Genomic DNA, 27,963 nt, shown 5'->3' on the forward strand with positions numbered 1-27,963 from the left:
CAGTTTGGAGGAAAGGAATTTAGGTCTGAATGTATGAAACCCTTCACATGTATGACATTACTAACATGGGTCATTTCTTCCTCACATGCACAAATAGAAGCCCCACGACGTCTTGGACCGAATAATCTGCTACATTTTCATATACACACACATTTAGCAAAAGACTTGAGGGGGAAATCAAATTTCCTTTTTTCAAATCTCAAAAGTGATTTTATATGAGCCTCCTTTTCTAAGTGAAAAACGTATTTCCATTGGAATGTGCTTGGAATGAGGATCATTTCCTCTCAGCCGGAGAGATCAAGTTGGATGACCTGTGAACTTTATGGAAGCGTTTAAAACCCCCACCACTTCCTGATCTCTCTTCTCCTCACATGGACACTCACACACAACAAGTGCATTTTCACTGAGCCGGACATTGTTTTGACTACTGTCCAAGGTAATTTTTAAAATAGTATAATCTTGTGTCTTCAGCCTGAGAGCTTTAATTCATGTATCTCGATGAAAGAAATCCTGCATCTTTAGAGGTCTGATATTCATGACTCATGAGCAATATGGTGCAGATCCAAATAAAAATCTTGATCTAGTTAATTTGAATGTGGTTTCTTAAGGAGACTGTTGGACCTCAGCGGAGGTAATCACTCTACTGAGTTTCCTTCTAGCTAATTAACCTAATTGTTTCCTACAATATGTTTCTTAATTCATCGTGTGATCTGAACACCATAGACCTTAATGGAGTGGACTGCAAAGATCCCAATCTTCCATCTATCTGTGGAGCTACTGTGTCTTCATTACTTGACTGGGATCACTCCCATCACCCTGTGTGTATGTGCACTGCATACATTGTACAAGGACTTTGCTGTGCAGCAGATTGAGTCACTCAGATGAACACATTGTTAGCAGCATTTCAAAGTGCAACACTCTGTGGTCAGCTCTGTGTAATGCAACACACCAGACAAGCTCATAACGAAACTCCAGCTCAAAACTATCATGACATGCTGTTCACTGAACTCTATTTCTGAGGTATATTTTCCAAAATTACAGACTCCTCTGACCGATGCTTGCGGCACAGCCAAGCCCTCGACCATGATGGAAAACTTTAGAAATACATGATGTCCTGTCTTTTTTCGGGAAACTATGGATGATGATGAAGTTGCAAAGTTGCTCTTACTCTTATATTATGTGGTTGCTACAACACAGAGCACGGAAAGACAGGGAGTGTACAGTCGTGTTCAGAGTCGACCAGCTGATGTCGTGTTTCACTCAGTGACAGATCTGGACCAACTGAAGAATGAGTTTTTCTTCTCAGATTGTTTCATTTGAAGAATTATAGAGATAAGGCTGGAGTTAAGGATCCATAAAGAGGCTGGTATTAAAGTTAATTGAATTTTTTATTTAGTTTCACTCATTTTGGATCAATTTATTTAATCCGATATAATCGTTTATTTCAATTCAATCAATTAAATGAGATTCTCTATCGAATTAACCGGGTCTAAACAAATCAAAATTAGTTTAATTAAAAAGAGTAATTAATTAAATATATTCTACTAATTGTATTATTTAGTACACTTTAATTAAATACACCTTAAACCGTAAAGCTAAACTCCTATATATAATAAAAGACAACAATGGCCAGAAAATACTTTTCAGTCATCAGCATCTCTGACTCATCTGGATTATTTGTGACTTGAACATCCTCTGAAAACCTGAAACACTTGTACAGACACTCCTCTGTTATCTGCAGACAAGAGACGCTTCCCTCTTCTTTGTCTGAGCGGATTTAAAAATACAGCACACCACACAGTGTATTTACACCTCATCGTGATTGGGTTTATATATGTGTGGTATGAACAAGGGGGCAACCATGCTCCATGACCTTTGACCTGTGTTCAGCTTGAAGCCACTAGACAACCTTTAGACAGTCAGACACAGCAGCAGCACATTTTAGCCACTGTGTTAAAATATTCCCATTCCCACCTAAAAACTCTCATCACACCTGTGGAAAACCAAAATAGATCCTGTAATACAGATGTGGTGAATCAACTGCTTTCTTAAACCTCTAAGATTCTAAGTAGCACACTATGACAACATGTCAGTCAAATAGCCGAGAATCTGTTTCAGCTTCAAACTTCGACCTAAAGAGAACCTGTTGCCACTTGCCTGTGAGAGTACGGTGTGAGGAAAGATGGTCATCTCAGGAATACCCATATTTTCTCACTGCTCAACACTGTTAAGTTTAACATGGGCCTGCAACAATGAGAACTTTCATTTATTAGCATGTTTTCATTACCATGCATCAGACCATGAAAACACGTCAGCTGATTTCATCCTCCGAGCACTAAGAATCACTTTGTTTTGCAGAAAAATAGAAATTATGAACGCACTTGAAAGAACAGAGACCCAGTGTTCCTCTGATCGACTTTGCAGTGTTAGGAACTGGTCAAGCCTGATCTCTGAAAGAGCCCTGAGCCACATCCTCACACAAGAATGAATTCCCACTTTATCTCATGACTCACAACATCTCTTTATGGCGGAGGCTTTCTACCCAACACAACCGGACACACAGGACACGAGTCGATCCCTCCCAACTTTATTACACTGCAGTATCAGCTGCTGACAGGAGGCCGAGGGAGGAGACTCCAGCAGGGAGGGACCTACCTGCCCAGAGAGAGAGGAAGAAATGTGACAACAGAGCACCAGTGCTTCCCACTGAACAGACTCAGGAGAGTTTGCCTGCTAGCTGAGAGGGACACACACCCGTACCAGTGGCGGTCCAGTGACTGGAGCGAGGGGGGATCAGAATGGGGGGATCTTTTAGTCAGAAGAGCAGCAGGAGGGCCAGCTCAAGGAGTCACACCAGCAGCGTCATGTGAGTCAAATCACGCACCTGTTTGAAACAGGTTGTTGTGCAAAGTCCACCACCATTTACTTTCTTGTTTGTTGACATGGACTTGTGCTACTTGTAACTGAGCTAGTAACAAATTACACTTTCGGTGAAGTTGTATGCTGGTGAACCGATACCTGGAACTCTAATACAAAACTTGTGGCTGTTTGAATTAGTTCTTCCCAGTGGTATGAATGGCATCTGTTCAAGCGCACATTTGCACTCACATGCAAATATTCACACAGCCTCAAAATGAATCCACAGTTCACACGGAAGGACTGTACAATATCAACACATTGTACAGTCCGTACGCTCACTGAACAAATACGTGGTTGTGTGTGAGCGCTGCAGCAAAAGCCGCAGTGACAAAAAAATTTGATCTGATCTTACACAATGTTCAGGAAATATAAATTTTTAAAGGTGTCACATGTTAAGAAGGGGTTTGGTGTTTGGACACATGATCTAGTTGACAGGGCTGTCTGAGCAGATCCACAGTTGTCTCATCACAGTATGATGTCATTGTGAGAAATGTAGCTTCACTGTGTCAATATTTGCTTGAGGCGATCCACGTCCTCTTTGTTCTGGGAGGCACAGCAGCAGATTTGCCCTGTGTTGGTTTGACTACAGACACATGGGTCTGAGAAACACGGTCAGGAACTTTACTTCCAGTGTTGTGGACCGAAAACATCCCACATTGTTCACTTATGGAGCAGAGGCAGAAACATTCTGCAAACACAGCGGCTGACTTTCACAAGCTCTGGACAACTGGTTGATAGACAGCGTTTTACAAATGGACATAAGAATCATTGTGGGCATGAAGTTCCCATATATTGACATAATACTTTTGATCAGCAGCGTTTAATGTCATCAATTACAACTATTTTGTTATATTTGTTAATCCCTAATTCATATAAAAGGTTGGCTTTCAACAAATAACCACATGACAATGTGAAAGTTGGATGAATATACACGCTTTATTGCAAATTCTTGTTCAATCTATTCCTACATTTGTGTAATCTCACACTGTTGCTCCAGATCAGCATGATTGTTTCTTCTGCTGCCATAAACAACTCTTCTTCAGAAGAGGATTTTACCTAATTAATAAGAAATCACTGCCACCATGAAAACCGTAAACAAAAATGATAGTCTTAAAATGCCAAAAATGTCATAAAAAAAATTAACTGAGATTAACTGAGATTAAAATGACTTCAATTGATCAATGTTTACATCAATCTAATTCAAATCTGGTGTCAAACACTGATGGTCATACTCTGCTCTCAACAGAACAAAGTTAGAGGTTGGATTTCGTTTGTTGCTGGGGTCTTCAACCGGTACCCTAGAGAACAAACTGAGAAAAAAGGACTCAGCTCTTAATTTCCATAGTACATATATGCATCTTCTTCCTAACTTTGGTCATCTGTCTGTGAGTTGGTGGTATCAGTCTCTTCTGCTTTCACCCAGGCTTTGGGGGAGCTGCTCTGTGTTTTGGCGACTGCTGCGTCAGGCTCGAACGTATCAGCAAATCTCTCCCTGGCTTTCTCCCAGTTCTTCTGGGACTTTGACTTGGTCGTAGAGACGCTGTCGAGAGACATGGGTGCACCGGCTCCCAGACCTGACTGAGACTTCCTGATTTTTAGTTCAATCTGTGGAGAAAGAAATGAGAAAAAAGTAGAAAGAAAATCAAATATCTTTGCTATTTTGGAGTACATCTATGTTAAAGCAGATGTTACAGTCCGACATCTCCAGACAGTAAGGCGCTCTTACTGGGTTTTTCATTCCAGTTCCTCCTTTGCCCAGTCCCTCTCCTTTCTTCCAGCCCATCTTTTCCAGCATCTTCCGTCCTCTATTGACCTCACTGATCTCCCTTTCAGAGGAAAATCATAATATACAGTTAACACTCAAATCTATTATTTACATTCTTCAGCAAAATTCCAAAAACAACGGACTTACTTGTGAACAGAAGCAGGAGCATCATCTCTTTGGAAAACCCCCTCGCTGCCCACTGTCTGTCGACGAGACTCTGCTCGGTCCACATATTTGGGGTTCTTCAAGGCTTTGGTCTCCTCATTGCTCTGTTTACAGAAAACACAGAGGTGAATGGCTGCATAAAGAAGAATTGAGGGTTTAACCTGTCTGCTGCTGCCAACACTGACCTGCAGGCCATATTTGGCCTTCATCTGTTTCAGCTCCTTCTGTCTCAATGCTTCTTTATCCTCTTTGGTGGGAGCAGGGCCTTTAGGGAAAACAGTGAGATTTAAGTGAAGTATATCACTGCTGTTTCATGATTCTAAGCCAGAAATATATTCTTCTGTGACTTGGTTTCCTCTCGAGGCTGCTCACCTGTGTTCTCCTCTCTCTTGTATTTGCTGAGGTGGGCCATCACCTGCCCTGGCTCACATCCATCACAGGTGTCAGTGCCTGAGTGGATATGGAAAGAGAGAACAGTCTCTCCCATCTTCACCTCATCACCGTGCATCAGCACTTGCGGCTCACATATTGCTTTGGGCTGTTGAAGAAATATTGATAATGATGTCACGGCTAGCTTCAAGTTTTCCTAATTCATTTCAGAGGAAAAAAAAGGCTGACCTGTAAGATTCGGTTCCCATTGATGACTGTTCCGTTCTGGCTTCCCTGGTCCACCAGCGCATAGCTCTGTTGCTCCTGGTCAAAGTGCACCTCTGCATGGAACTGAAACCAAACAACAGTTAAAAACATCACACGACCACATATTACTCAAATGAACGATTCTTCCCTCTGGAAACAAAGAAGTGAAGAGCGTTACCTTGCTGACCCCCATCTCTGGTATTCGGATTGCATGATCCATGTCTTTCTCTCTGAAATAGAAAACAGCACGTCACCATCAAGGAGTCTCACTAGCCGTTAGGACACACTGAGATATCAATTACTTATTTAGTTTAAAACATTGAAAACCTGGAATGCAAACAATACAAATAATAATCTAATCTGCATTGTGAGTTTCGGGATCTGTTGCACCTCTACTACTAGTACTACTCACAAAGATTGTGCATTCTAAAAATTTGTGTTAAAGCCATGTGGATCAGTATTGCAGCCTTAGCACTAACGATTCATCCTCTGAAAATGAAAGCAGACATTTTTAGTCCTTGGTATGAAAGTATCAATTTTAACTGAGATTAAACTTATGTTGGCACTTGACACGTAAGAGAGAGAAAACTTCACAGACCTGCCGATGGTGGCCGTAGAGTCGGCGGTGATGATGAACAGAGTGCCCACCTGCAGCACCGGAGACCTGACCACTGTCACTCTTACACATGGCGGCCAAATGTTTGCGTTGACTGCAAGAAAAATACACCCACCAAAAAGTTAAGACAATAAAAACAAAACAAGTTATTACCAGCTTTAACCTCACAAAGAACTAATAGTGAACATGTGCACCCTGGACAGGTGCTAAACCCGTCTGGTCTTTCCTCTCACCTTCCTGACACTGAGTCTCCATCTCAGATTCCTGGGAGGGGGATGCACACGACGATGAGATCGAAGAAGTAGACTCCCACTTGTCTTTCTCAGACTCTGTGAGCTCGCCCTCCTCCTGTGAGCTATTCCCCTCCGAGTCATCACTTCTAGCCTGGCTCTTTTTCTTTTTCTTCTTCTTCTTCTTTTCTGATTTCTTGCTTTTCTTCTTTGATTTTCCTTTGTCATCGTGCCGTGATCCGTTTTTCAGCTTCTTCCTCTTCGAAGATTTGTCGCTGTCCTCCTGGCTTGGAGCCAAGTCTGCACTGCGAGACCTTCGCTTCAGTTTCCGGGATTCTGTGTTCCTCTTGGTTGATTTCAGCTCGACCCATTCAATATCTTCTTGTTCCAACCTCATCTCATCGAAAGTTAGTTCCTGCCATCAGACAGTCAATGGTGTGATTACCACCTTCAGTGATTGTTTACTGACAGCAGGCCAGCTGGCTTTGTACTGTAGCTCCTGTGCCTTCTGGCACAGTGCATGATCTCAGTCTTCAAACACAACTCATCATAGACCTCAACCAAATTATGTGAGGCTTAACAGGAAAATCCTCTGTCATCCCAATATTAGTTTGTGGGCAGATTTACACAAAAGATGACTAAAACCTTGAGTCATGTTTACAACACATTAGAGAAGTAATGATCACTTCAAACATGTTAACAGTTCATTAAAAACTGTGAAACATCCTACAGACTTAAACGATCCAAACTCACTGGGAAAACAAAACCTTTTAACTCTATGTTAAGTTTTGTAAGAATATATTTTACAAACTATTTACAATAAGTAAATAGTATTAAAGGTGTAGTTTGTATAAATTATACCTTTAATAAAATTGTATATGGGATTTTTTTGTTGGTGAGATGTACAAAATTATTACTATTTCAATGATGGTAGGAGAAATAAGTGTAAATATTTTTTAGGACCTTAATGGTGGTATTAAAAATGTACCTCTGTGTGCAGCGATTTTCCAGCGAGAGGAAATCTTCATTTTGGCCAAAGAGCTAGTCACCTCTTGCACCTAGGTCAGAGGAATATTCTTTCAGTGAATTAGCCTCAAATTAATACAACAAGCAAGTGTTTGAATACTGAGATTAACAAGGTCCATAGGATTTGTTTGGGCAACGGTAGAGAGCCAAATGGCAGCTGTCAGCTACAAAGAATAAAATGAGTCTATGCCATGGATCAATGAAAGATTTGTTTTTTAAATACCTTATCGTCCTGGTGTGACGTTTTCTTGAGCGCTTTCTTCAACTTCCTGCTTTTCTTCTCAGCAGTGTACATGTCTGAACAAGGCTCCACACCGGTCTGTGCAGCAGGCAGCTCGATCCTGGAATGAAACTGATATCGGCCGCTTTCTGCTTCGCAGTAGTAGTAAATGCCTGTGTTGGCATCGTAGTACAACTGACTAGCCTGAGGAAGAAAAATGGCTGGTCTGTCAAATTGCTGCTTATATGAATTCAGCTGTAGACACCAAAGTTTTACACAGAAGCAGTTGACGAACCGAGTCATAGTACAAGGCTGTGCTGTGATCGTAGTACATCCCTGTGGCCTCATCAAACACAAAGCCGGTCTGTGTCATTGCCTGTTCAGCCGTGGCCCTCAACATATCAGCTATAGATCCTGCATCGCCCTCCTGGAAGAGAAATCACATTTTTATCTCAAACTTTCAACTGACATTTTCAAACAAATCTATTTATCAGTCTTTTTTTGTTCCAAATTTGAAAGGATTCTCTTGAGGCCTTCCTAAGAGTTCACGATACAAAAGTGGGTTTTGAGAGGTCATAGTGACCTTGACCTTTGATCACCAAATTCAAATCACATCAGACATGATTCCAAGTGAATGTTGGTGCCTGATTTAATTAAATTCTCTATTTGTGCTCCTGACCTCACATTTCCAAGATCATTAGGTCACTGTTACCTTGACTTTTAATCTTTGAACAAATTCTAAATCAGCACTTGCTTGAGTTCAAAATGAAAACGAAGAAAGTTTGCTCGTTGTGACTGTTTAAATGTAACTAACTTTTTAATAAACTGACCTCTGTTGCGACTGTGACACTGCTGTTAGGTTGAGCTGACTCATCTGCAGCTTCTGTTTTGTTTGAAACCTCTGCAGCCTTGCTTTGGTCAGTTCCGTCCACTGCTGATGCTTCTGATGCTGATGCTTCTGCGTTCAGGCCTTCCTGAGGATCTGCTGACTCATTGTTCTGAGGGTAGCTTCCATAGTAGTAGTTGTAATAATCTGGAAGAGAATATCCAAACATTTGCAACAGTTTTCTTATTTTCAGATGTCATCCTATCCAACAAATGTACACATGTGAAATTTACCCACCAGTTTCTGTCCACACATTTTCTTCTGTCTGAGTTTCACTGTTGACTCTGTCTTTATCCTTCTTCTTCCGTTCATGAATCTCTGCACTCAGCTGATCCACCTGCAACAAAATAATTCAGATCAATAAATCAATGAATTCAGAATTCATATGCTTCTAACATGATTATCTGTTTGTTGTGAATCACAAAACCAAAGGCCAGCATGCTAACAGTTAATAGACTTTAATGAAATACAACATTCAAAGGGGAACAAATAAAGTCGTTGTTAGGTTATTAAGCCGCCATCTACTTGTGGTCACAACATTTTTCTGAATATGACTCTTTGAGGGTGCACGAGTCGGACTGACCTGTTTCCTCAGGTCTTCGTTGTAGCTCTCTGTGCTCTTCTGGAGCCTCTCAGACTGATTCAGCTGCTTCTGTAGCTTTGCCAGCTCGACTCTGCACTCTCTGAGCTCCTGCTTCAGGGAGTCTGCTTTCAGACGCAGCTCAGCCACTTCACTCTCCTCGTCCTTCTCTCCATCTTCCTTCTCCATTACTTGACCTGAAGTTTTGATATTAAAATGCCTAAGTTATTCACGAATGCAGCATTGAATTGGCAAAACAAGTTTATTTGTACTTTTCAATGACGAGAGCTTTGCATGAAATATAAAAGACATCATGACAAACTGTAAGGCCCTGTTCAGACCTGGTAACATCCGTCCTGACAGATCTGATCACAAGTGGAAAGCCTGGGGCTTAATGAATCAATGCCATATGTAGAACTACTTTGAAGAAAGATTTGATGCATTTGAGAGACAGAAATACATATATGGTGGTCACTGTTGCTAATGTGGCTACTGAGCGGTGAAACAATACTTTTGATTAATAGTGAAACTGTATCAGGTCAGAGGACGTGAGCAGAGAAAGCCTTCAGGAAGCGTTCAGCGGGCACACAGCAAAAAAACTGTGGGCACGTGTGTTCTAGACCTCTTCCAAATGTGGTTTGAAGGATCAGGTCTGAAGGATCAGGTCTGAAGGATCAGGTCTGAAGGATCGGGACCTGAACGCATTCCAGGTGAATTTGGGTGCGTTCGGTCTGAACTTGACTCTTTATGATCGGATCACTCAGGACTGAGGTTGATACCAGGTGTGAAGAGGGTCCACAAGCAACATCAGTAAATACAAAATAAGTAGATGGATGGTTGGAGAACGAAACACGAATCGATGAAATAAGAAATAGGAGTTAAAGTAACGTTGAAGTGTGAGTAATGATTATTTGATTTAGCAGAGAGCTTTGACTAACTAACAAGAAAGCAAAGCTTGTTCCGTGTGTGTGGAGCATAGAAGCGAAACCCTGCCTCTGAGGAGGGAATGTAAACCAGTCCCTGGAGACCTGAGGGGTCTGAGCAGTAGACCAGACATGGATCATATGAGTACAGAGACATGTGTTGATGAGGGTCCTGCAGCTGCACTTCATCCACCCTGAGCCCCTCTCACCGTTCGTCTCGTCTCCGGCTCCTCGGATGTGAGTTCGGCGTCCGCGCGTCGCCTGAACCGACCTGAAAGTTGAAAATAAACATCTTGAAACCACTCCGCCTTTCCGACACACTCCGGTACATGTTGAGAAGATTAGGAGACAGAGTTATAACCGTGGGAACGTTAACAGTCCACCCTGCTGTCCACCGCCATTAACTGAGTGCTAAGCGCGTCACAGCGGAAGTGATTCTTCTTCACGTTCGGCGGATCTGTTCCTTACTGTCAATTTGTCACAGCAAGAATAGAGGTATCGCCATCGAGCGGCAAACCTAAGTAATGTTTTTTCTTTACAATTTTTTTTGCCATTTCTTCCTTCTACCATCAACTTTAAATTAAATGTTATATAATTAAACCACTGTTTTAGTGGAGCCCAGCAAGTAATATAAAAGACAAATCCTGCTCTTTCTGCTCTTGTTTTTGACTCTTTCAGACTCTTTTATTGTTGGCATAACATTTGAGTCTTTGATAAATTGATGCATAAAGTGATAAAGTGAGGGAGGAACTTATGGACTCATTGAGCTGTGCAGGCACACAACACATGCTATTTAGAATTAAATATTTAGTTTTTAAGTGCCAGAGGTCTTCTTTTATTTTTTGTTATAATTTGTCTCTCCTGTTACTATACATTATTTTGTAGATTTCAAAATATTTACCACAAGCAGTGTATTGTGTCTTCTTATGTTCTCCACTGTATTCTTTTGTGTGCCCTGCACCAGCGAAATCTACATATCCATATGACCATATGTAATAATAATGTAACAATAACATTTAGTGCAGTGGTTATTCTCTGCATTCTCCAGCTGTTATGGTGCTTTTTGACCACTAGATGTCAACGCATCACTGATTCTGCCATCTGTTGACTGATGAGGCTGGTGAATGGGCCCACAGTCATTTCTGACAGGATGTGGTTCCAACGCTTAACGGTCTCTGCCAGCTGCCTGTAGGTTTTGTTGGTTGGTGAGTGCTCTTCTCGTGGTGTTCAGTTTGTGCTCATATTTAACAAGGTAGAGTCCCTTGTTGTCACACTAAGGCAGAAGTGAGCACTGCTCTATGCTACACTATTAACCAGTTGTTGTTGTTGGACTCTGCCAGGCCTTGCCGTCCCTCTGTTGTTCCTCAAACACACACAACTCTTCTGTGCACATTTTGGACTCACTTCCTTCCTCCTCATTAGTTTCCAACCCTGAAAAATAAAAGAAAACAAAAAGAATATGGACTGTCTGATGCCTCCAGACAGTTTGCTGACACTTGCCAAAACCAGGCCATCTCTCCATGTGTCTGGACTTATTTCAGGCTCCAGAGCAAAGGCTGTTATGTAATGCTATGGCTGCAGCATTGTTGTCTTAAACACAAACACACTTCTGCTTATAGCAAAAGCCTACTTAAAGCATTATAAAGTAGACTCTGTGTAAATATAGTGTGTGTGTATAAGCACATTTTATCTTTGCATTCTTTCCCACACCTGAACTGTGAAGCCACAGAGCAGCCCTGTATGAAAGATAATGTAACATGAATCCGAGACGACTCAAAATACTTGTGTCATTAATTACATTTTTACTGTAACAGCCTGAATTTGAGAACAACTCCAGAATAAGTTGGGACAGGCCAGGTTGTTTTTCCTTCTAGTTTTAATGACTTTCTCAAAAAACGCCTTTCAGGTTCCTCCCACCGTGTTTGAAACCTGAGCCCTTCTGAGCTGTGTTTGGATTTTGGTGGAGCATCAGACTTCTTGGCAGGAGCCGTGGTGGCAGTGGTGGTGATAGAGCCTTTGAGAATAGGTTGGTCTCTTTATCTTGAGTCACACGCAGCTGCCTCACGCTGCCTACTGATGTTTAATGATGCCGTTTATTTTTAGACGTGAAAAGCTCCAGTCCTAAAGGTTTCCTCACTGAGTACGACTGAAAAGCTGTGTGCTTTAGCACAGTGTTTAGAGCAACATGTTATGATTTCTTGTCAGGGATGGTAATAGGAATGCTTCCTTATGTAACCTTCTTATCCTTGGCTACCATGAGTTTTCAATGATGGCTCCGGTGCAGAGTCATTTGGAATAAACACAGAGTCCATGGAAACAAAGTCTTAAATGTTCTTTCCGCTTTCAGGCATCAAAATATTGAAAAAATAAAAAACCTCCACAGATGTGAAACCCATATAAGGTTTGTCATGTGTTGTAACTTATTAATCACATACTGTATGAACCAAATATTGATCATGGATTATTGACCAGTTTAAACACAGATAATCCTTTCTTCTGATAAGCCTGAGCCTTTGAACATTTCGACTGTGTCTCAGTAACTTCAAAAAGAGAAAATCCTGCCGCTTTTGTGAGATCATTGTTTACAGATAATAAAGAGAAACTAACTTCTCAGAATAAAGGCGCAGATGGATCCTTGTGCACCGAGAAAAATCTTTTAAACTACTACTTTACTAGTACCTGCACATGATTAGTTCACATATTCCACAGGGAATGGGCAGTGGACACACTCCCCCCTTTTGTGCTCTGATGTGGAAACTCTGAGGCCGACTGAGGCACGTGTGTCTCTGTTGCTGGGTGAGCATTTGGGAGGAGTTTAGCTGCTGCATGGTCGAGCCAAACCTTTTAATTTCTGGCAATGGAGGTCGATATATTTGAAAGAAATGCACATAAGAGGCTTTGTCATATTATATGTCAACAATCGCAGCACAAAAACATCAGATCATGTACTATACAGGTGGACTAGAAAAACAACACTGATTTTAAAGTAACTAAATTGCTATTACAAACACTGCTGCGAGCATGGCTGTTGATATTTTGATCTCCTCAATACTATGTCTGTATCTTAAATGTTCTCTTTTCCAAGGGTTTGTCTGTTTCATCATCCATCTGCAAATGAAAGGATAAAGTCATATTTTCTACCATAATGACATATTCACTTGTAAACTTTTACAATGCAAGAGTTTTTAGGGACTGTAATTATTCTTTACACTACAGACCATGAAGACAATGTACAGTTTATCCCTCTCGGTGAATAGGCGGATACTGATATTGTTATAAACAAGTTAAAATATAACAAACAATATATTTTCCAATTATAACATATTTTATAACAGAGAGATATAATATACAGATGAAACTATGAAACTAATGTTTTTCATGTAAGATACGTGATGAGATTCCTGGTTTGCTGTTTCTACATATTCTTTGTTACTTGTCAGTCAACATAGTGATATATCTTCGGCTGATACATCTGCTTTATTGTTTGTCGGCCTAACTTCACAGTCTTTCACTATCATTCATTTATTTAGCTGAGGCCAACGTGAGGCTCAGAAAATTTGAATAGCCGAAACAGTGGGATTCCTCCAAAGTAAGTTCCCCCCTTCTGTTTCCATGCATAGTTTGTCCTTGTACAGGCTAGGCAGAATGACAAAAAGTTCACTTCTGATAATAACAGTGTAACTTTGAAATAAGCCCAATAAATAACTGCAGCTGCTAAAACCTCCTTTTGCTTTATCTTGGGAGAAGTTACGGTGAGAGAGTGTTTCTGGGGGATTACTTTACAGCCAGTATATATAGCAGGAAAAACTGTAGAGAGCCATATTTCTGTCAGTGTACATATGGCTGTGAGTATTGCTTTAGGATTGACTTGGGGAGGGGGGGGGGGGGAGTGAACCTATATTATAAGCACAGAAGCTGCAGTCACTCTCCTCTCATGTGTGTTTCATTACGGCTTTAAAAACTCATATATCAAAGAGGTGAGTGGCAGATTTGATAAGTGCTGCTAATTGGCTCTTACTTAAATACAAACCACATTTGAAGAAGAGGTTGTAATTATGATTAATTAAAGAGTCTTTTTCCAGGAGGCGTTTAGCCTTCGTATGTCATGAGTCTTTATGTAAACATGATGAATCCTCTGCTGACACACATTTAAGGGATTTTTTTCTTGTATAGCTGCAATAGTTATGTAAAATGATTCTCACGCTGTTGAGGCGTTTCAGACACATCATGAGAGATGTCCTTCTGTCTTACTGCTCAATTGTCTTCACGATGTTCCCCTGTCAGATACAATAATGGGGATTTACCTGGTGCTAATGAGTGCATTGAAGTCCATTGTTGCCTGTGAGTTTAGTGCTATAGGCTGAGGCTATACCTCATACTAATTTCAGGTAGATCACCTGAGGCTGTCCAACGGAACAGGTTCTCGTGGTCATGCATGCCTGCCTGCCACTGGATGGGAGAGACAGATAACCGCTTAAAAGCCTGGGGGGGCAACGAGGGCTTTTGAAAATCCAGCCCCACATTCCTAACCTCTAGTTGGGCTGTAAAATGTGGAGACCCAACCATACAACTCCTCCTCCTCCTCCTTCTTCTCCTCCTCCTGTGTTTGTTTTCTGACTCCCTCCCTCTGCCTCAGAGTAGAAGAGCAGCCTGACAGGGAGATACCAATCTCCAACCACAGGGGAACTCATTCAGCTCAGTGCAGAGAAGCTGCATTCAAGATCCCTGCCTTCCCCCCTCTGCATTGCCTGTCAGTGGAGCAGCCTGATGTGGAAGGGAGAGGTTGGAGGGGGTTGAGAAGAGAAGAGAGTGAGCGCAGCATTTTGGAAACCAGCTGATCAGACCTGTGGTATTCTGCCACTGAGGCAGAGAGGAGGAGGAGAGGGACTGTCACTGGGGGAAATAAGAGAAGAGAACGCAGATGGAGTCTTTTTGAGAAAATACAAAAAGAAGAGTGGAAAAATAATGATCTCCTTCCTTTCATGGGAAACTCATGTGAAGAAGGGAGCTCCGTGGGGAAATGTGAGAGCCAACTGGCAGCAGGGTGGAAATCTGAGGAGGAAACACATAGAACAGGACAACCAGTACCGTTCTGGATTTAAAGAAAACACATCAGTGAGTCGACAGAGGGTTGAGGATCCAACCCAGAGGACAGAGGAGTGATGTCTTGGCTGTCACCTGTGTCATGGGCCAAATGGACGTGGACGGCGGTGCGAGGGGGAGAAGAGGAGGATGAGGAGGGGAGGGAGGCCAGCGAGGAGAGCGAGCAACGTGGAGAGAGAGGGGAGGAAAGAGAGGAGGATGAAAGATCTCAAGGCTTCAGGCAAGTGTTGTGCTGGGGGCCAGGGAACAACTGACACTGTAGGTTCCCCCACAGGAGGGGACATATCTACATTTGTGTGTCTATGCTCACCTGTCAGGGTGAGGAGTCTCAGAGATGAGATTGACAGAGAAAGACGTGTGTGTTGTCTTGTGTTGACACACACGTTGTGGTATGGTTGGTCTTTAGACTCTGATAGTGTTGGAAATGAATGTTTTTCTTAGCCGGTACATTTCTGTGGCTTTGACAGAAACAACACACACCCCAGTCAGGTGCTAGTCAGGTGCAATTCAATTTAATGATGTAATCCCTGGAAACACAAAGGTGACACATGCTCCAGACATTGTGTCGTGTGTGTCTATGTTCCTGATCACATTATCATCCTGGTCATTGTTGCTCTACTTCTTTTGTGCTCACTCTTTAAACACATTTTATTGATTGACTGCTGTGTGAAGTCAATTATCAGAATCCATGTTTACTCTCTTGTTAATCAGTTGTTATATAACCAGAGTAACGTCAACATGTGTCATGTTGCTTCCTGAAGTTAAAGCCATTGCACTAATGTTGAAATTGTAAAATCGGCATGGAAAAGACTGACAATATATATAAATATATGTATATATTACAAACTCAAACTCTTTCCCAGGCAATACTCACATCTTTATTTCAAATTAATGGATCACTTATTTCTAGAATGTTATAAATCATGCTGCATTGTGCTTTCAGTGGAACAGGAAATAGTAGGCCGTCCTACTTCCTCTTTCTCTTTTACTTCAACTATATTTTACTGTCTCCCCGTTGCTGACATGAAGTGAATGATACATGACACTAAACACATTAAATCGTGTGTATTATGACATTCAATATATTTCTGGTTCATATGCAAAACATATTGATAGTTGTGAGGCGTCAGTCAAGAAAGATAATTAGAAAGATAATTCTGTAGACCTGAACAATTGTATTTTATGACTTTTCTCTGTTTGTTGATTGAATACCGGACAGTTGTACCTCCTCATGTCTCTATTCTAATGGAACTATGTGACAAGGGAACATCTGGATTGCAGCCTGTGATGAGGGTTCACAAATAAACACATATTTACATTTCAGGTTCAGAAGCCATGATGACATGAATAATGGAATATGCAATATGGAATATGATGCCATGAATATGGAATACAAAATGTGTCTGCATATGATTTAATGAGTGCTCCGTTTGTCCATATACATGTACAGTGAAATGCACTTTGTGCATTGCTGTCTATGCAGGTCTGTTACAGTTCAGTGAATTCACCCTTTCGCTTTTGGGGATCAGCAGTTTTAGTGCGCCCTGTGTTCTCAGTATTGTAATGTGATTCCTCAGTTATGTAAGAATTTTTCTGTCCTCGTCTCTCATCTCATGAACGTTATGAAAGTTCACGCTCTAACTCTCTGACTCTCTCTGACTGCCACAGCTCTGACTCAGAGGGGAATTTTGGCACCCCTGAAGCTGCAACTCCTGTCCACGTGCCTGCGACCATCCTGGGAGAGCTGGAGAACAACAACACTGATGCAGAAAAAACAGGTGAGGCCACTGCTGAGTAAATCAACTGTAAAGGCAGACAGACTGCTGACGTAAGATGTCCAAGACGCTACAGTAACACCTCAGGTGGCTGCAGGTTCTCATTAAAATGGCAAATGTTGAGCAGAATAGACAGACAGCGTCACTTCCTGTCACTCTTCTGATGTTCCCCAAAAGGCTCAGACTTCACATGTGTGAATGTATTGGTCTGTAGCGTTAGACAATGAGAACATGTTCCTAAATATATACAATTAAATGAATAAATAAATATAAATTATCTTTAAATATGTCTTAAAATGTTAAAATCTCTGCATATATGACCTCCACTACCGTTTGTGAACTGTGTACATGGTGTTTCAAGTTTACCACGCCACAGTAATTGGATACATATGCAGTGTGCTGTCTCAGGAATGTACCTACAGACTACATTTCAGCTTCAATAAGAATTGACCTGCCTTTTTTTTAACTACAAGCTCAGTTACTTATAACCAGTGAAAGAAGCACTCACACCTCCTATATATTAAATAACATCAAATGCACAATGCTTGATAACAGATACCTGAGGTTACCTGATAGTTAAGCTGTCCTGTATGTTGGTATGTAAACTGGTATGCACATTGAGTAGGAATTTTGGGTGGGTTTTGGGTGTGTTGATGGCAGAAGCACGGTCACTGTCAGTTAAATACTAACAGCAGGAGTCTGCAGCAGAGTGTGGGAATGGCCTTTGCTCTGGAATTCAACAGGTTCAACAAAAGCTTTGGTTGGCCCTGCTTTGTGCTGGTCACTGATAGAGGTCACGGTGAGGGGAGTGACTGAACAAAGACCGTTATCAGGCTGAAACCATCAAGTCTTTGGAGAACAAGCTTGAAAGTGAAGCTGCTGCAGTGCTGATAGAGTTAAAATCTTCTGGTTAAACAGCTCCAGCGACATTTTACAAAATTGTATGTTGCGCATGTTCATGTTCGTTGCAACCACAAACATCCTTAACCCTGCAGCTGGAGGAGTAGGTTTGAATCCTGGCAGCCAGGAGCTGTAGTGACACTATAAACTTCTTTGGATATAAACATGGTAATCTCTGTGTCTGTGCCCATCCAAAGTCATCATCACTGCATCAGAATCAGTCTACACATGATGGCACTTTATAAATATTTAATAGACGGTGGAAGACCATGTGACCAAAAGTCCCATAACATGAAACCTGATTATGTGAACAGCGGGATGCTTGACATTTCTCATTTCAAAGAAACAAATCTACTACTGTGAATAGATATATGTTGCACTTATTGGATGCAAAACAATGCTTTAATGGTATAAGGTAAATAAGACCTTGGGATCAGTGTATTTTGCAGCTGAGTTAGTTTAATCTTGCTGTGACGTGTTCTGCCTCTTTGCAACACAGAGAGAACCAAACGACCTCTTTCACAAACATTGTGGATCGAGATGAGGACGTGTTTGCATGGGCATGCCAGATGGAAGGAGCACTTTGAAAATGACACTCAGGAAGACATGCTAATGTGTGTAGAAGTAGGTAGAAACACAGCAGGCAGAGCTAGTCTCTTAGCAACATAATATTACATGAATATGGCGGGTATGACGGGCACACTGAAATATGTTGATGTGTCAAAAGGAGCCCTGGAGGTAATCATTACACTATCACAGCCGCTGTCCCTGCTGTCCTCAGTATACAACACAGGGTGAAAAATAGAGCTATTTATGTAGTATTTTCCAATGTTCTTCTTGGTATGTGACGGCCTTCACAGAAAGACGTCGCCATGGCAACAGCAGCTAGTGGAACAGTTGGCTGGCTAGTAACCTGCTTTCAGAGAGCCAATCCGATATCACTTCCATCAGAGTTTATGTTCTGATTGGAGAGGTTGCTGCTTGCATCTGAAGTGTTTTAATGTTTTTATTTTCAGGGTTAATTCTGGTGTTTTCCTTTCTCTCATTTCTTCTTCAGACTTGGATCAGGACGAGCACCTGATAGTGACAGCTCCTGTTGACGATCACAACGGTTTTCTTAGACACAACATGGGTCAGGATGAGCCTGTGGTCCCCATGGGGGGCCCACTGGAAATAAACATGCAGACACTGGAAGCAGAAAAAACAGATGCTCTGGGCTCCATGCTTGTCCCTGATTCCTCCTCAGTGAAGGAATCTCCTCAGCAGGCCGAATGCACAGTGCCTTCCTCTGAGGCATCTCAGGACACAGAATCCATCCTACATGCAGACCCCGTCCTTGATCTAGCTCCAGCTCAAACTCCTGCCCCAATCTCAGCCCCAGCCCCAATCTCAGCCCCAACCCTAGCTCCTGCCCCAATCTCAGCCCCAGCCCTAGCTCCTGCCCCAATCTCAGCCCAAGACCCGGCTCCTGCCCCAATCGTAGCCGTAGACCCAGCCCCAGCTCCTGCCCCAATCTCAGCCCCAGCCCTAGCTCCTGCCCCAATCTCAGCCCAAGACCAGGCTCCTGCCCCAATTGTAGCCGTAGCCCCAGCCCCAGCTCCTGCCCCAATCTCAGCCCCAGCCCTAGCTCCTGCCCCAATCTCAGCCCTAGACCCGGCTCCAGCCCCAATCGTAGCCGTAGCCCCAGCCCCAGCTCCTGTCCCAATCACAGCCCCAGCTCCTGCCCCAATTTCAGCCCCAGACCCAATCACAGCCCCAATCACACCCCCAGCTCCTGCTCAAATCTTAACCCCAGCTCCTGCCCCAGTCTCAGCCCCAGCTCCTGCCCAAATCTCAGCCCCAGCTCGAGTCCTTGCTTTTGCCCCAGCACCAGACCCAGACTCAGTACAGAGCAGTGAACCTGAGGAAAAACCTTTAACTGTTTCAGAACCAGAGTGCAATGGCCTCCCCAAACAGACGGAGCCCATTCGAAAGACTAAAACCAGCAAACCTAAGCCTCCGGCCCTGAAAATGAAGGTTTCTCTGGACGAGCTTGGACAATCAAATGAGGAACAAGAACTTCCTGTTCCCAATGCCACATACAACTTTGATCCTGACCAGCTGGATGGGAGCTTTAACCCTTTTACCAGTGGTGGACCAAAAATCCAAAACTCTCCTCCCCCATGCAGTCCAGACTCTCTACCGAGACTTGAGCCACCTGGTAGCTCATTTCCTGTTTGCGAGGCCAGCTCAGCAGCAGAACCACAGATAATGGAGCCCTCATCTGAGACTAAACCTATGATTCTGGAGTTCGGTCTGGATGAGGGGCCAGTCAGTAAACCACCTCCGAGGAAATTAGGTGGAAAAAAGACAATCAGTAAATTCACAGCAAAGAAGCAGAGGCCAAAAAGACAAGAGGCCTACAGCAAACCTGCACCAGAACCCACAGAGCCAGAACCAGTACCTCAACCAGAACCAGAACTAGAACCAATTTCACAGGCAATTTCAGAACCAGTTACAGATCCTCTCCCAGCAACTTCTTTGCCAGTTTCAGACTCTTCCGCTCCATTGAACCTTGACGACGTTCCTATTCCTAAATCAGGAACATACAACTTTGATCCTGACCAGCTGGATGGGAGCTTCAACCCTTTTACCAGTGGTGGACCAAAAATCCAAAACTCTCCTCCCCCATGCAGTCCAGACTCTCTACCGAGACTTGAGCCACCTGGTAGCTCATTTCCTGTTTGCGAGGCCAGCTCAGCAGCAGAACCACAGATAATGGAGCCCTCATCTGAGACTAAACCTATGATTCTGGAGTTCGGTCTGGATGAGGGGCCAGTCAGTAAACCACCTCCGAGGAAATTAGGTGGAAAAAAGACAATCAGTAAATTCACAGCTAAGAAGCAGACGCCAAAAAGACAAGAGGCCTCCAGCAAACCTGCACCAGAACCCACAGAGCCAGAACCAGTACCTCAACCAGAACCAGAACTAGAACCAATTTCACAGGCAATTTCAGAACCAGTTACAGATCCTCTCCCAGAAACTTCTTTGCCAGTTTCAGACTCTTCCGCTGCATTGAACCTTGACGACGTTCCTATTCCTAAATCAGGAACATATAACTTTGATCCCAACCAGTGGGATGACCCGAGCTTCAATCCGTTTGGCAGTAACAGCAACACGAGCAGCTCTCCTGTGCTCCCCAAGGGCTCTTACAGCTTCGACCCAGACACATTTGATGACTCTGTGGACCCTTTTAAATCCTCCCAAAGTCTGAGCACAGAGGAATCGTCCAGTAGCACCGCTCAGCCCGAGAAGAAAGTGAAAGAAGAAGTAAAGCAGAAAGCTGGGCCCTTGCCTGGTGAGAAGAAAGTGAGGCAGATTCCCAAGAAAAGCAAAGAGAGGTTAGTCTACAGAGATATGCAATTGAATATCCATCCATATGCCTGCATTCCTTCGTTCATGCCCCAGAAGATAAAAGATATACATCACATATTATTATCTACATTTAGTCAGTGAGGGTGTCTGGATGCATACCAAACAGTGCTTTGAACACATGACAACAATTAACACTGCATACTGACCATTGATGCCATTCCCATATAGGCTATAAATAGAGTGTTAAAGTGCGCATGCACTGTTCAAACTAGCTTTTCCAGGTTTGTCGGCATCTTGTTTTTCTGCTCAGACCTTAAACTATCTGCTGAGTATCTAACATGTTGAGCTGAACACGTTTGTTTCTTCCCCCTGTTCTTTGTTCCCTTATGAAAACCCTCCTCATCCCTTCGCTCTATCCCCCTTCATCCTTCATCCTTCCTCCTCTTGCCTGTTGCACAACCCCCTCAACCTCTGCTTTCGCCCACCTCTCTCGGCCTCAGGAAATCTGAACAGGTCAAGTTTCTCTGTTTTCTGTTGTAAGTACTCTCACTATCGACGCTGCCTCTCACGCATGCCCCTTCCCATTTTACTGCCATCGTGACATATGTCATGTCAGAACTGACCTTTGAGGGATATGGTGTCTCCTTCAGTGTCCCCCCCAACTTGTGAGGCCAATCACTAACTATTTAATTTGTCCCGTCTCGTGATCCCTTTTGGAAGCTGGGCAGCACCTGTGGGGTTATAAATGTTTGCCACTCACCTCACATGATATAGGGCCATGCAACAGGGCTCAGGAGTGTTAGCAGCTTTATGGTTATAGAAACATTGAATTTAATGCTTTTTAGTTATATTTAGATATTAACTGTTGTGTTGGTTCCATGTGCTTGTTTTGTAGGAATTCCTGTAAAGTACAGAAATATGATGAAAGCCAGTCCATGGTGCTTGATGTGTGTAATCAGGTAATGTGTGTGTTTTGGCTTTATGTGTGTGTGTGTTTGTGTGTGTGTGTGTGTGTGTGTGTGTGTGTGTGTGTGTGTGTGTGTGTGTGTGTGTGTGTGTGTGTGTGTGAATGTTGTGTTAGCTGAAATGTTTTGCCCTTCTGTAGTGACACCGCATTGTTCATTATTCGGCAGCTGTCTGACCTCTCGGCCTCACCTCTCAACACACACAAGTACACACAAATAAACACACACCCACACACAGTCACGGTTGGTTGTGATGAGTGTCTGAATTAATGTGCTCTACCCTCATTAGTTCATGAAAGGTTTCATATCACAACAGAACATTTTATTATACATTTTTTTAAAGATTTTATGAAACTTGCAAACTATCTTGATTTCTGCCACCAGTAACTCTATACACCATCTCCATGTGTTCTTTCGACCAGAATGTTGTGTATTCTCTTGCAGGTGGATATGTAAGTAGGCTAATGTGTGATATAAATCACATCATATTGTGTGTTCTCTTGTCTGCAGGGGGAGGACGAGGTGGTGGTTCAGACCCCAGAGATCACTCAGCGGGTTAATCATGCCACCGATGAGGAGAAGTTGGCCTCCACTGGCTTCATGGGCCAGACAATGGAGAGCCAGGAGGAGAAGGGAGAACCTGAATGTAATAAGGCACCAGTTGATGTTATGGATGGTAGGATACAGATTCAGATTTTCTCTGTTGTGAAGTATTAGAGTATTGTTTTAGGGGTCAGCTATAGCTTGGGCAAATGGAGAGCCCAGGCTAGAGATGACATTTATTAGAATTTTAAGACAGCCTCAGTGGAACAGCTCGCAGACCAATGTGTTCACAAAGAAATGTATGTTTATGTTAAAATGACAGGTCTGGTCTCTGTTATTCCACCTGAACATATAAGTTCCCCTGTAATATGGTAATAGTGCCACTTTATATCAGAGTATTGATGTTGGGAGAAGAAGGCATCCGCAGAAAGGTGTCAGTTTAACCAAGAAACACAAAGAAGGAAGTGAGAGTGAATTTAGAGACTACAAAAATTTGTCAAATTGTGATAAAGAAAAACGGAGCCTGCCAGCTCTGCAAAAAACCCTCTGCTGGATATGAGGAAGTTATAAATGTGACACCAGGGAACCACTGCTTCCCACAATTGTGCATTAAAACTGTGTCTGTGTCTGTGTGTGTGGTGCAAATATTACACTTTTCAAAATCTTTTTATCACAAAATCAAGACGATGTAATAAAATAGCCTAATGCTGAAGATACTTTCTTAACATAGACTAAAGATGAGCCACTGTATGGATTTTCTTCTTTCTTTTTGTAGTTTCGATATGAGTAACTTTGTACAATTAACACGTGTCCCTGAATTATGTTTTTTTTCTCTTCAAAGGCCCTAAGACAAAGATTTCAGATAAGCAGGAGGAGGAGGACCCCTGCAGCCTGAAGGAAGATATAGTAAGTACTGTAGAAACCACAGGCATGTGTTAGTATAAATAATTAAACACAAGCAGCTTGTTAAGTACCTAATAGTAGTAAATAATAGGATTGTTTAGTCATAATTGGAGTCTTAGTTTTTATTTTGATGTGCTGCAGTCACAAGATATTTTAGCTACAAGAACCAAATCGTTTTTACTCACACAATATTTATCCAAGATAACCTCTTGCAATGGTGAGACAACACAGATGTTGATTTGTTAAGTCCACATAAATGTGAGCAGTTGATTTCAGAACATTCTTTTCAAAGGCATCATGTGACTAAAATATACTAATGTCTGAAATGATTTGTATATTAATAATTGATTAAAAATAGGGCACAAATTGTTTGTGTGCAATTATTTTATACAATCAACATTTTATGTTATTAATCTACGTGTTTGTCTGTTAATTACTTGTCAGGTCTCTCTTGTAAAAGAGATTATTAACCATAATGGGAATAACCTGGTTAGATTAAGGCTGAGAATAATGACAATAAAGCAACCATACATATAAAGATCATGGATCAGATCTCGACAAACTGAGCACATTGGGTTTTCTGCCTTTTTTACAGAGTGAGTTATGCATGAACCAAACTATAAAGATTAGCAGCACCGATGCCACAGGCCCAGGAGCCTTGAGCCAGGACAACTTACCACTGAGTGAGATGGACAAGGCTGCAGTTCTCACCCTGATCAGAGAAGAGGTATACATCACTGACCTGAAGTAAATCTGATGATGATCACTAATCCACATCCAAACATATCTAATCAGTTTATTTATTTTTTCTCTTTGTCCTCTAACCAGATCATCACTAAAGAGATTGAGGTGAACGAGTGGAGGAGAAAGTGCGAGGAGAGCAGGGCTGAGGTTTTTGAGATGAGGTACGAAGTTTCACTGGTAGCTACTCTGGCACCTCACTTCCTGTTTACAAAACATTACAGCACAAATGTAAAATGCTCCCGGTCAGCAAAGCTGACAGAGGACTGCTCTCTTGTTGACAGGAAAATAGTTGCAGAATATGAGAGGACAGTTGCACAGATGATTGGTAAGTTCCTGCCCCCTGGTGGTGATACTTTTCTATGTTTTTCCCATACTCAAATACAGCGAAATACTTACAACACAACCAAATACTCTTAATACAACTAAATATGCAAAATACAACCAAATACTCACAACACAACCAAATACTCACAACACAACCAAATACTCACAACACAACCAAATACTCACAACACAACCGAATACTCACAACACAATCATATACTCATAATACAACCAAAAACTGGCAACACAACCGAATACTCACGATACAACCGTTTGATGTGCCCACACATTTTTAGGCTGCGTTCAACAGCACTGCTTCAGTTCAGTCTTGCAGTTGTTTGCATAAAACAAACTTTCCCCTGACATGTCTGTAGAGGACGAGCAGCAGCAGAAGACGCTGTCCTGCAGTAAGTCAGTGAGGCAGCTGACCTTAGAGAGAGATCAGGCTCTTGCTGACCTCAACTCAGTGGAACGCTCCTTTGCTGACCTCTTCAGGAGGTATGAATCCTTGAAGGGAGTCCTGGAAGGCTTCAAGAAGGTCAGTACAGCTTTATATTTCATTATGCAGTTCCTTCCACCTTCATGTAATAATCAGCTCACTATATACTCTCTACATGCATCTCTACAGAATGAGGAGGTGCTGAAGAAGTGTGCACAGGACTACCTGATGAGGATCAAGCAGGAGGAGCAACGATACCAAACCCTCAAGGTTCATGCTGAGGAGAAACTGGACAAGTAAGTGTCATTAGACGGGTTTAAATAAATCCACATGGGTTCAAGGCCGATTCTGACAATCATCTCCTCCTTCTTCCCTCTCCTCCACTCCCTTACTTTCGCAGGGCGAATGAAGAGATAGCCCAGGTGCGAGGCAAGGCCAGCGCTGAGGGCGTGGCTCTGAACGCCAGCCTGAGGATGGAGCAGATGAAGGTGGACTCACTTGAAAGAGCTGTGCTTCAAAAGGTAGCTTGATTGAAAAAACGATTAAAATGGACAGTGTTGTTGAAATGAAGAATTTATGAAATTCTATATCTGTCATATTTTTGCATCATCCGTCAATTGTGAAGCACTCTGAGCTGCACAAAGTTGTGTGATAGGTGCTATAAGAAAAAAGATTGATTGATTGATAGATAGATTGATTACATCTGCATGTAATATAATCGACCACAACTCCCACAGAATCAGTTGTTTCCTGTCTGTTAGATTAGATTTTGTCAAGTTTGCTCCCATCAGCTTTTTAACTTTTGCATCATGGGGAACTACACATATTTTTCTTCCTCTGTCAATGTAAAGAAACATTTTCCTGTTTTTTTAAAACTGGATATCATTTAACCTCAAAGTTTTATTACTCACAATGTAGAAACACAAGTTAATTGTGCTGTTTCATTATAGTCATTATCTGTCTATACATGTGCAGGCAATGAGCACCACTCGTAAAAATTTGCCAACATGGAAATGGACACTAGAGTGCAGTGTTTCATTTACTAAAAGCACAATGGATTGGAAGTTAGATGGGGAGAAAAGCTTGGTGTTGGATGTTTTATACTTTGTTTATGGATGTAAGCCAAACAACTGTGTTACCAAATACCACTGTGTAGGCTCAGTTAATTAGTGTTTGAAATGAAGCACACTGGATAAAGCCTGTTTATTTATTGGCTGCTCTGCAAGGAAAATGGAAACCATTTCTCTGCCAACAGACTCAGACTTTCATTGTACCTTTACAGGGACGTGTTTCTGTCCTGGAAGATCTGTAAGATAATTTTTCTAAAACTTATGTTTGTCTCTCACAGAATCAAGAGATCGAGGAGCTCACCAAGATCTGCGATGAACTGATCGCCAAAATGGGAACAGACTGATAGGCCTACGTGTGATGTAAATTCTGTACAGGACATCTCAGCGTTCTCTTTGTCAGCTCATGTGTTTAAATAATTGGAGATTATTGAAATACAGGTTGAAATATGGTTGCACTTTCTTGTGATATTTTCAGAATGAAATATAAAGCAGATTTATGTCATTGTGTAATTTAAGAAGCACAAAGTTATCTTGAGGGGTATTTTAATAATATTGAAGGAGAAGTAAGGTGATCAAATTCCTGCTATGATTTGTTGATCTTTTATTTTGGATTTAATTAATTATTTTGAGGTTAAATGATTAGTCGTGATGTTTTTCATCTTCTCCTTTATTTTCCAACATCATTTTTTATCAAACTTCTCTCACACAAGGCTGTAGAAAATAATGTGGAAACTAAGAGAAAGAAAATGTGCACAGACACTTTTGACCACAGAAGGTCTACAATGTTAAATCTGATACAGGAAAACAAATGAGTGTATTCAATTTAAAATTTGATGGTATTTCATTTGTGATACAGATAGTTTTGCTCTGCTGTTTACTTTTTATCATCAGTAAATGAGCTGGAAGTAATATTGCAGATATTTTTCATCATTATTGTTTCACAGATTTTGAAGTCAAACCACAACGATTTTACATCTTGATCACTTGACCCTTTACATCTCGGGGATTGGGATCGGGAAATTTCAGGAGCACTTATGAAGCTCAAGCCTTTCACTCAGCTATATAATATGTTCATTTGATGGGAGTTTGATGATGGGTGAAGATGAACGTTTCAAGTAGTACAATTTTGCTTATTATACTTAATAATGAACCATGTGCCAAGATTAATTTTCTCTCGCTCTGCCTTTGAGTGTGGAAAAGCACAGTCTGACGCTGCCATGTAGATATATTTGGATCGTATTGATATTTTATGTGTGTGCTCACATGTTGCTAGTGTGCCTTTATTTTGTTTATTATGAAAAAGAGAGTTTGTCACACCTCATTGTTTCCATAGTCTGTTGCCAAAATGTATATTTCTAGGACTAAAGTACAACAGTGAGTCAGCATGGGTTTACAGTTATAATGTTTTACCTGCAGTTAAAAAAACAATGATTTATTTGTGCACAAGATGGACCACATTACTTTTATGGTAAAGGTCTGTGATTTGGGAGCAGTTTATGATCACATGTCCAGTGGACATCCTCTGGTCAGATATCACTCAGACATGTATCATATATAAAAGACAGGTTTTTGTATAAAAACCTTATTTCATGTCAGCACAATCAGTTGTAAAATGTTTGTGTAAACTGAGATGGGTTTCAGTGTGACCTTGTCCGGTTGTGTTGGTGTTACAGTGAAGGTGCTTTTCAATGCAAACCCATTGTTACATTATAATATGCGTGAATTTGATACTTTATGAAAAGAATATTCCGAATTCCATTGCTAATATTTGTAAACTTGAAGAATTAATAAGAATATACTCAGATTATTTTGTGCATTCCTGAATAAATGGTTTAAAAGATTTAATATGATGCCACTGTCCTCCTCTGCCTGAATCA

The 27,963-nt window shown here is 41.8% G+C and overlaps 2 protein-coding genes across 3 annotated transcripts; one reads left to right on the forward strand and one right to left on the reverse strand.

The window, feature by feature from the left end:
- The first annotated feature begins 2,657 nt into the window (after positions 1–2,657).
- On the forward strand, positions 2,658–27,936 carry LOC132999827 (transforming acidic coiled-coil-containing protein 1-like). Of its 2 annotated transcripts, none has more exons than XM_061069605.1 (13): positions 2,658–2,866; positions 16,738–16,847; positions 18,802–21,124; positions 21,994–22,057; positions 22,574–22,739; positions 23,448–23,512; positions 24,105–24,236; positions 24,338–24,414; positions 24,535–24,578; positions 24,952–25,115; positions 25,206–25,312; positions 25,417–25,537; positions 26,365–27,936. In XM_061069605.1, exons 1-13 carry the CDS (start codon positions 2,799–2,801, stop codon positions 26,428–26,430), a joined length of 3,507 nt encoding a protein of 1,168 aa, XP_060925588.1. In that variant the 5' UTR covers positions 2,658–2,798; the 3' UTR covers positions 26,431–27,936. The 2 variants fall into 2 exon arrangements, with proteins under 2 accessions (XP_060925588.1, XP_060925587.1); XM_061069604.1 differs by lacking the exon at positions 2,658–2,866 and adding an exon at positions 14,806–15,289.
- aggf1 (angiogenic factor with G patch and FHA domains 1) lies at positions 3,837–10,385 on the reverse strand. Its single transcript, XM_061069701.1, has 16 exons — positions 10,328–10,385; positions 10,176–10,237; positions 9,047–9,240; positions 8,701–8,800; positions 8,408–8,610; positions 7,873–8,004; positions 7,581–7,781; positions 6,335–6,746; positions 6,084–6,195; positions 5,664–5,715; positions 5,468–5,569; positions 5,222–5,387; positions 5,035–5,114; positions 4,832–4,953; positions 4,646–4,745; positions 3,837–4,524 (listed from the first exon to the last, which is right to left on the reverse strand). The coding sequence occupies exons 3-16, from the start codon at positions 9,230–9,232 to the stop codon at positions 4,285–4,287; spliced, it is 2,208 nt and encodes a 735-aa protein (XP_060925684.1). The 5' UTR covers positions 9,233–9,240; positions 10,176–10,237; positions 10,328–10,385; the 3' UTR covers positions 3,837–4,284.
- Positions 27,937–27,963: the final 27 nt, after the last annotated feature.

The sequence above is a fragment of the Limanda limanda genome, chromosome 4 (assembly GCF_963576545.1).
Source record: "Limanda limanda chromosome 4, fLimLim1.1, whole genome shotgun sequence".
Classification (NCBI taxonomy): domain Eukaryota; kingdom Metazoa; phylum Chordata; class Actinopteri; order Pleuronectiformes; family Pleuronectidae; genus Limanda; species Limanda limanda.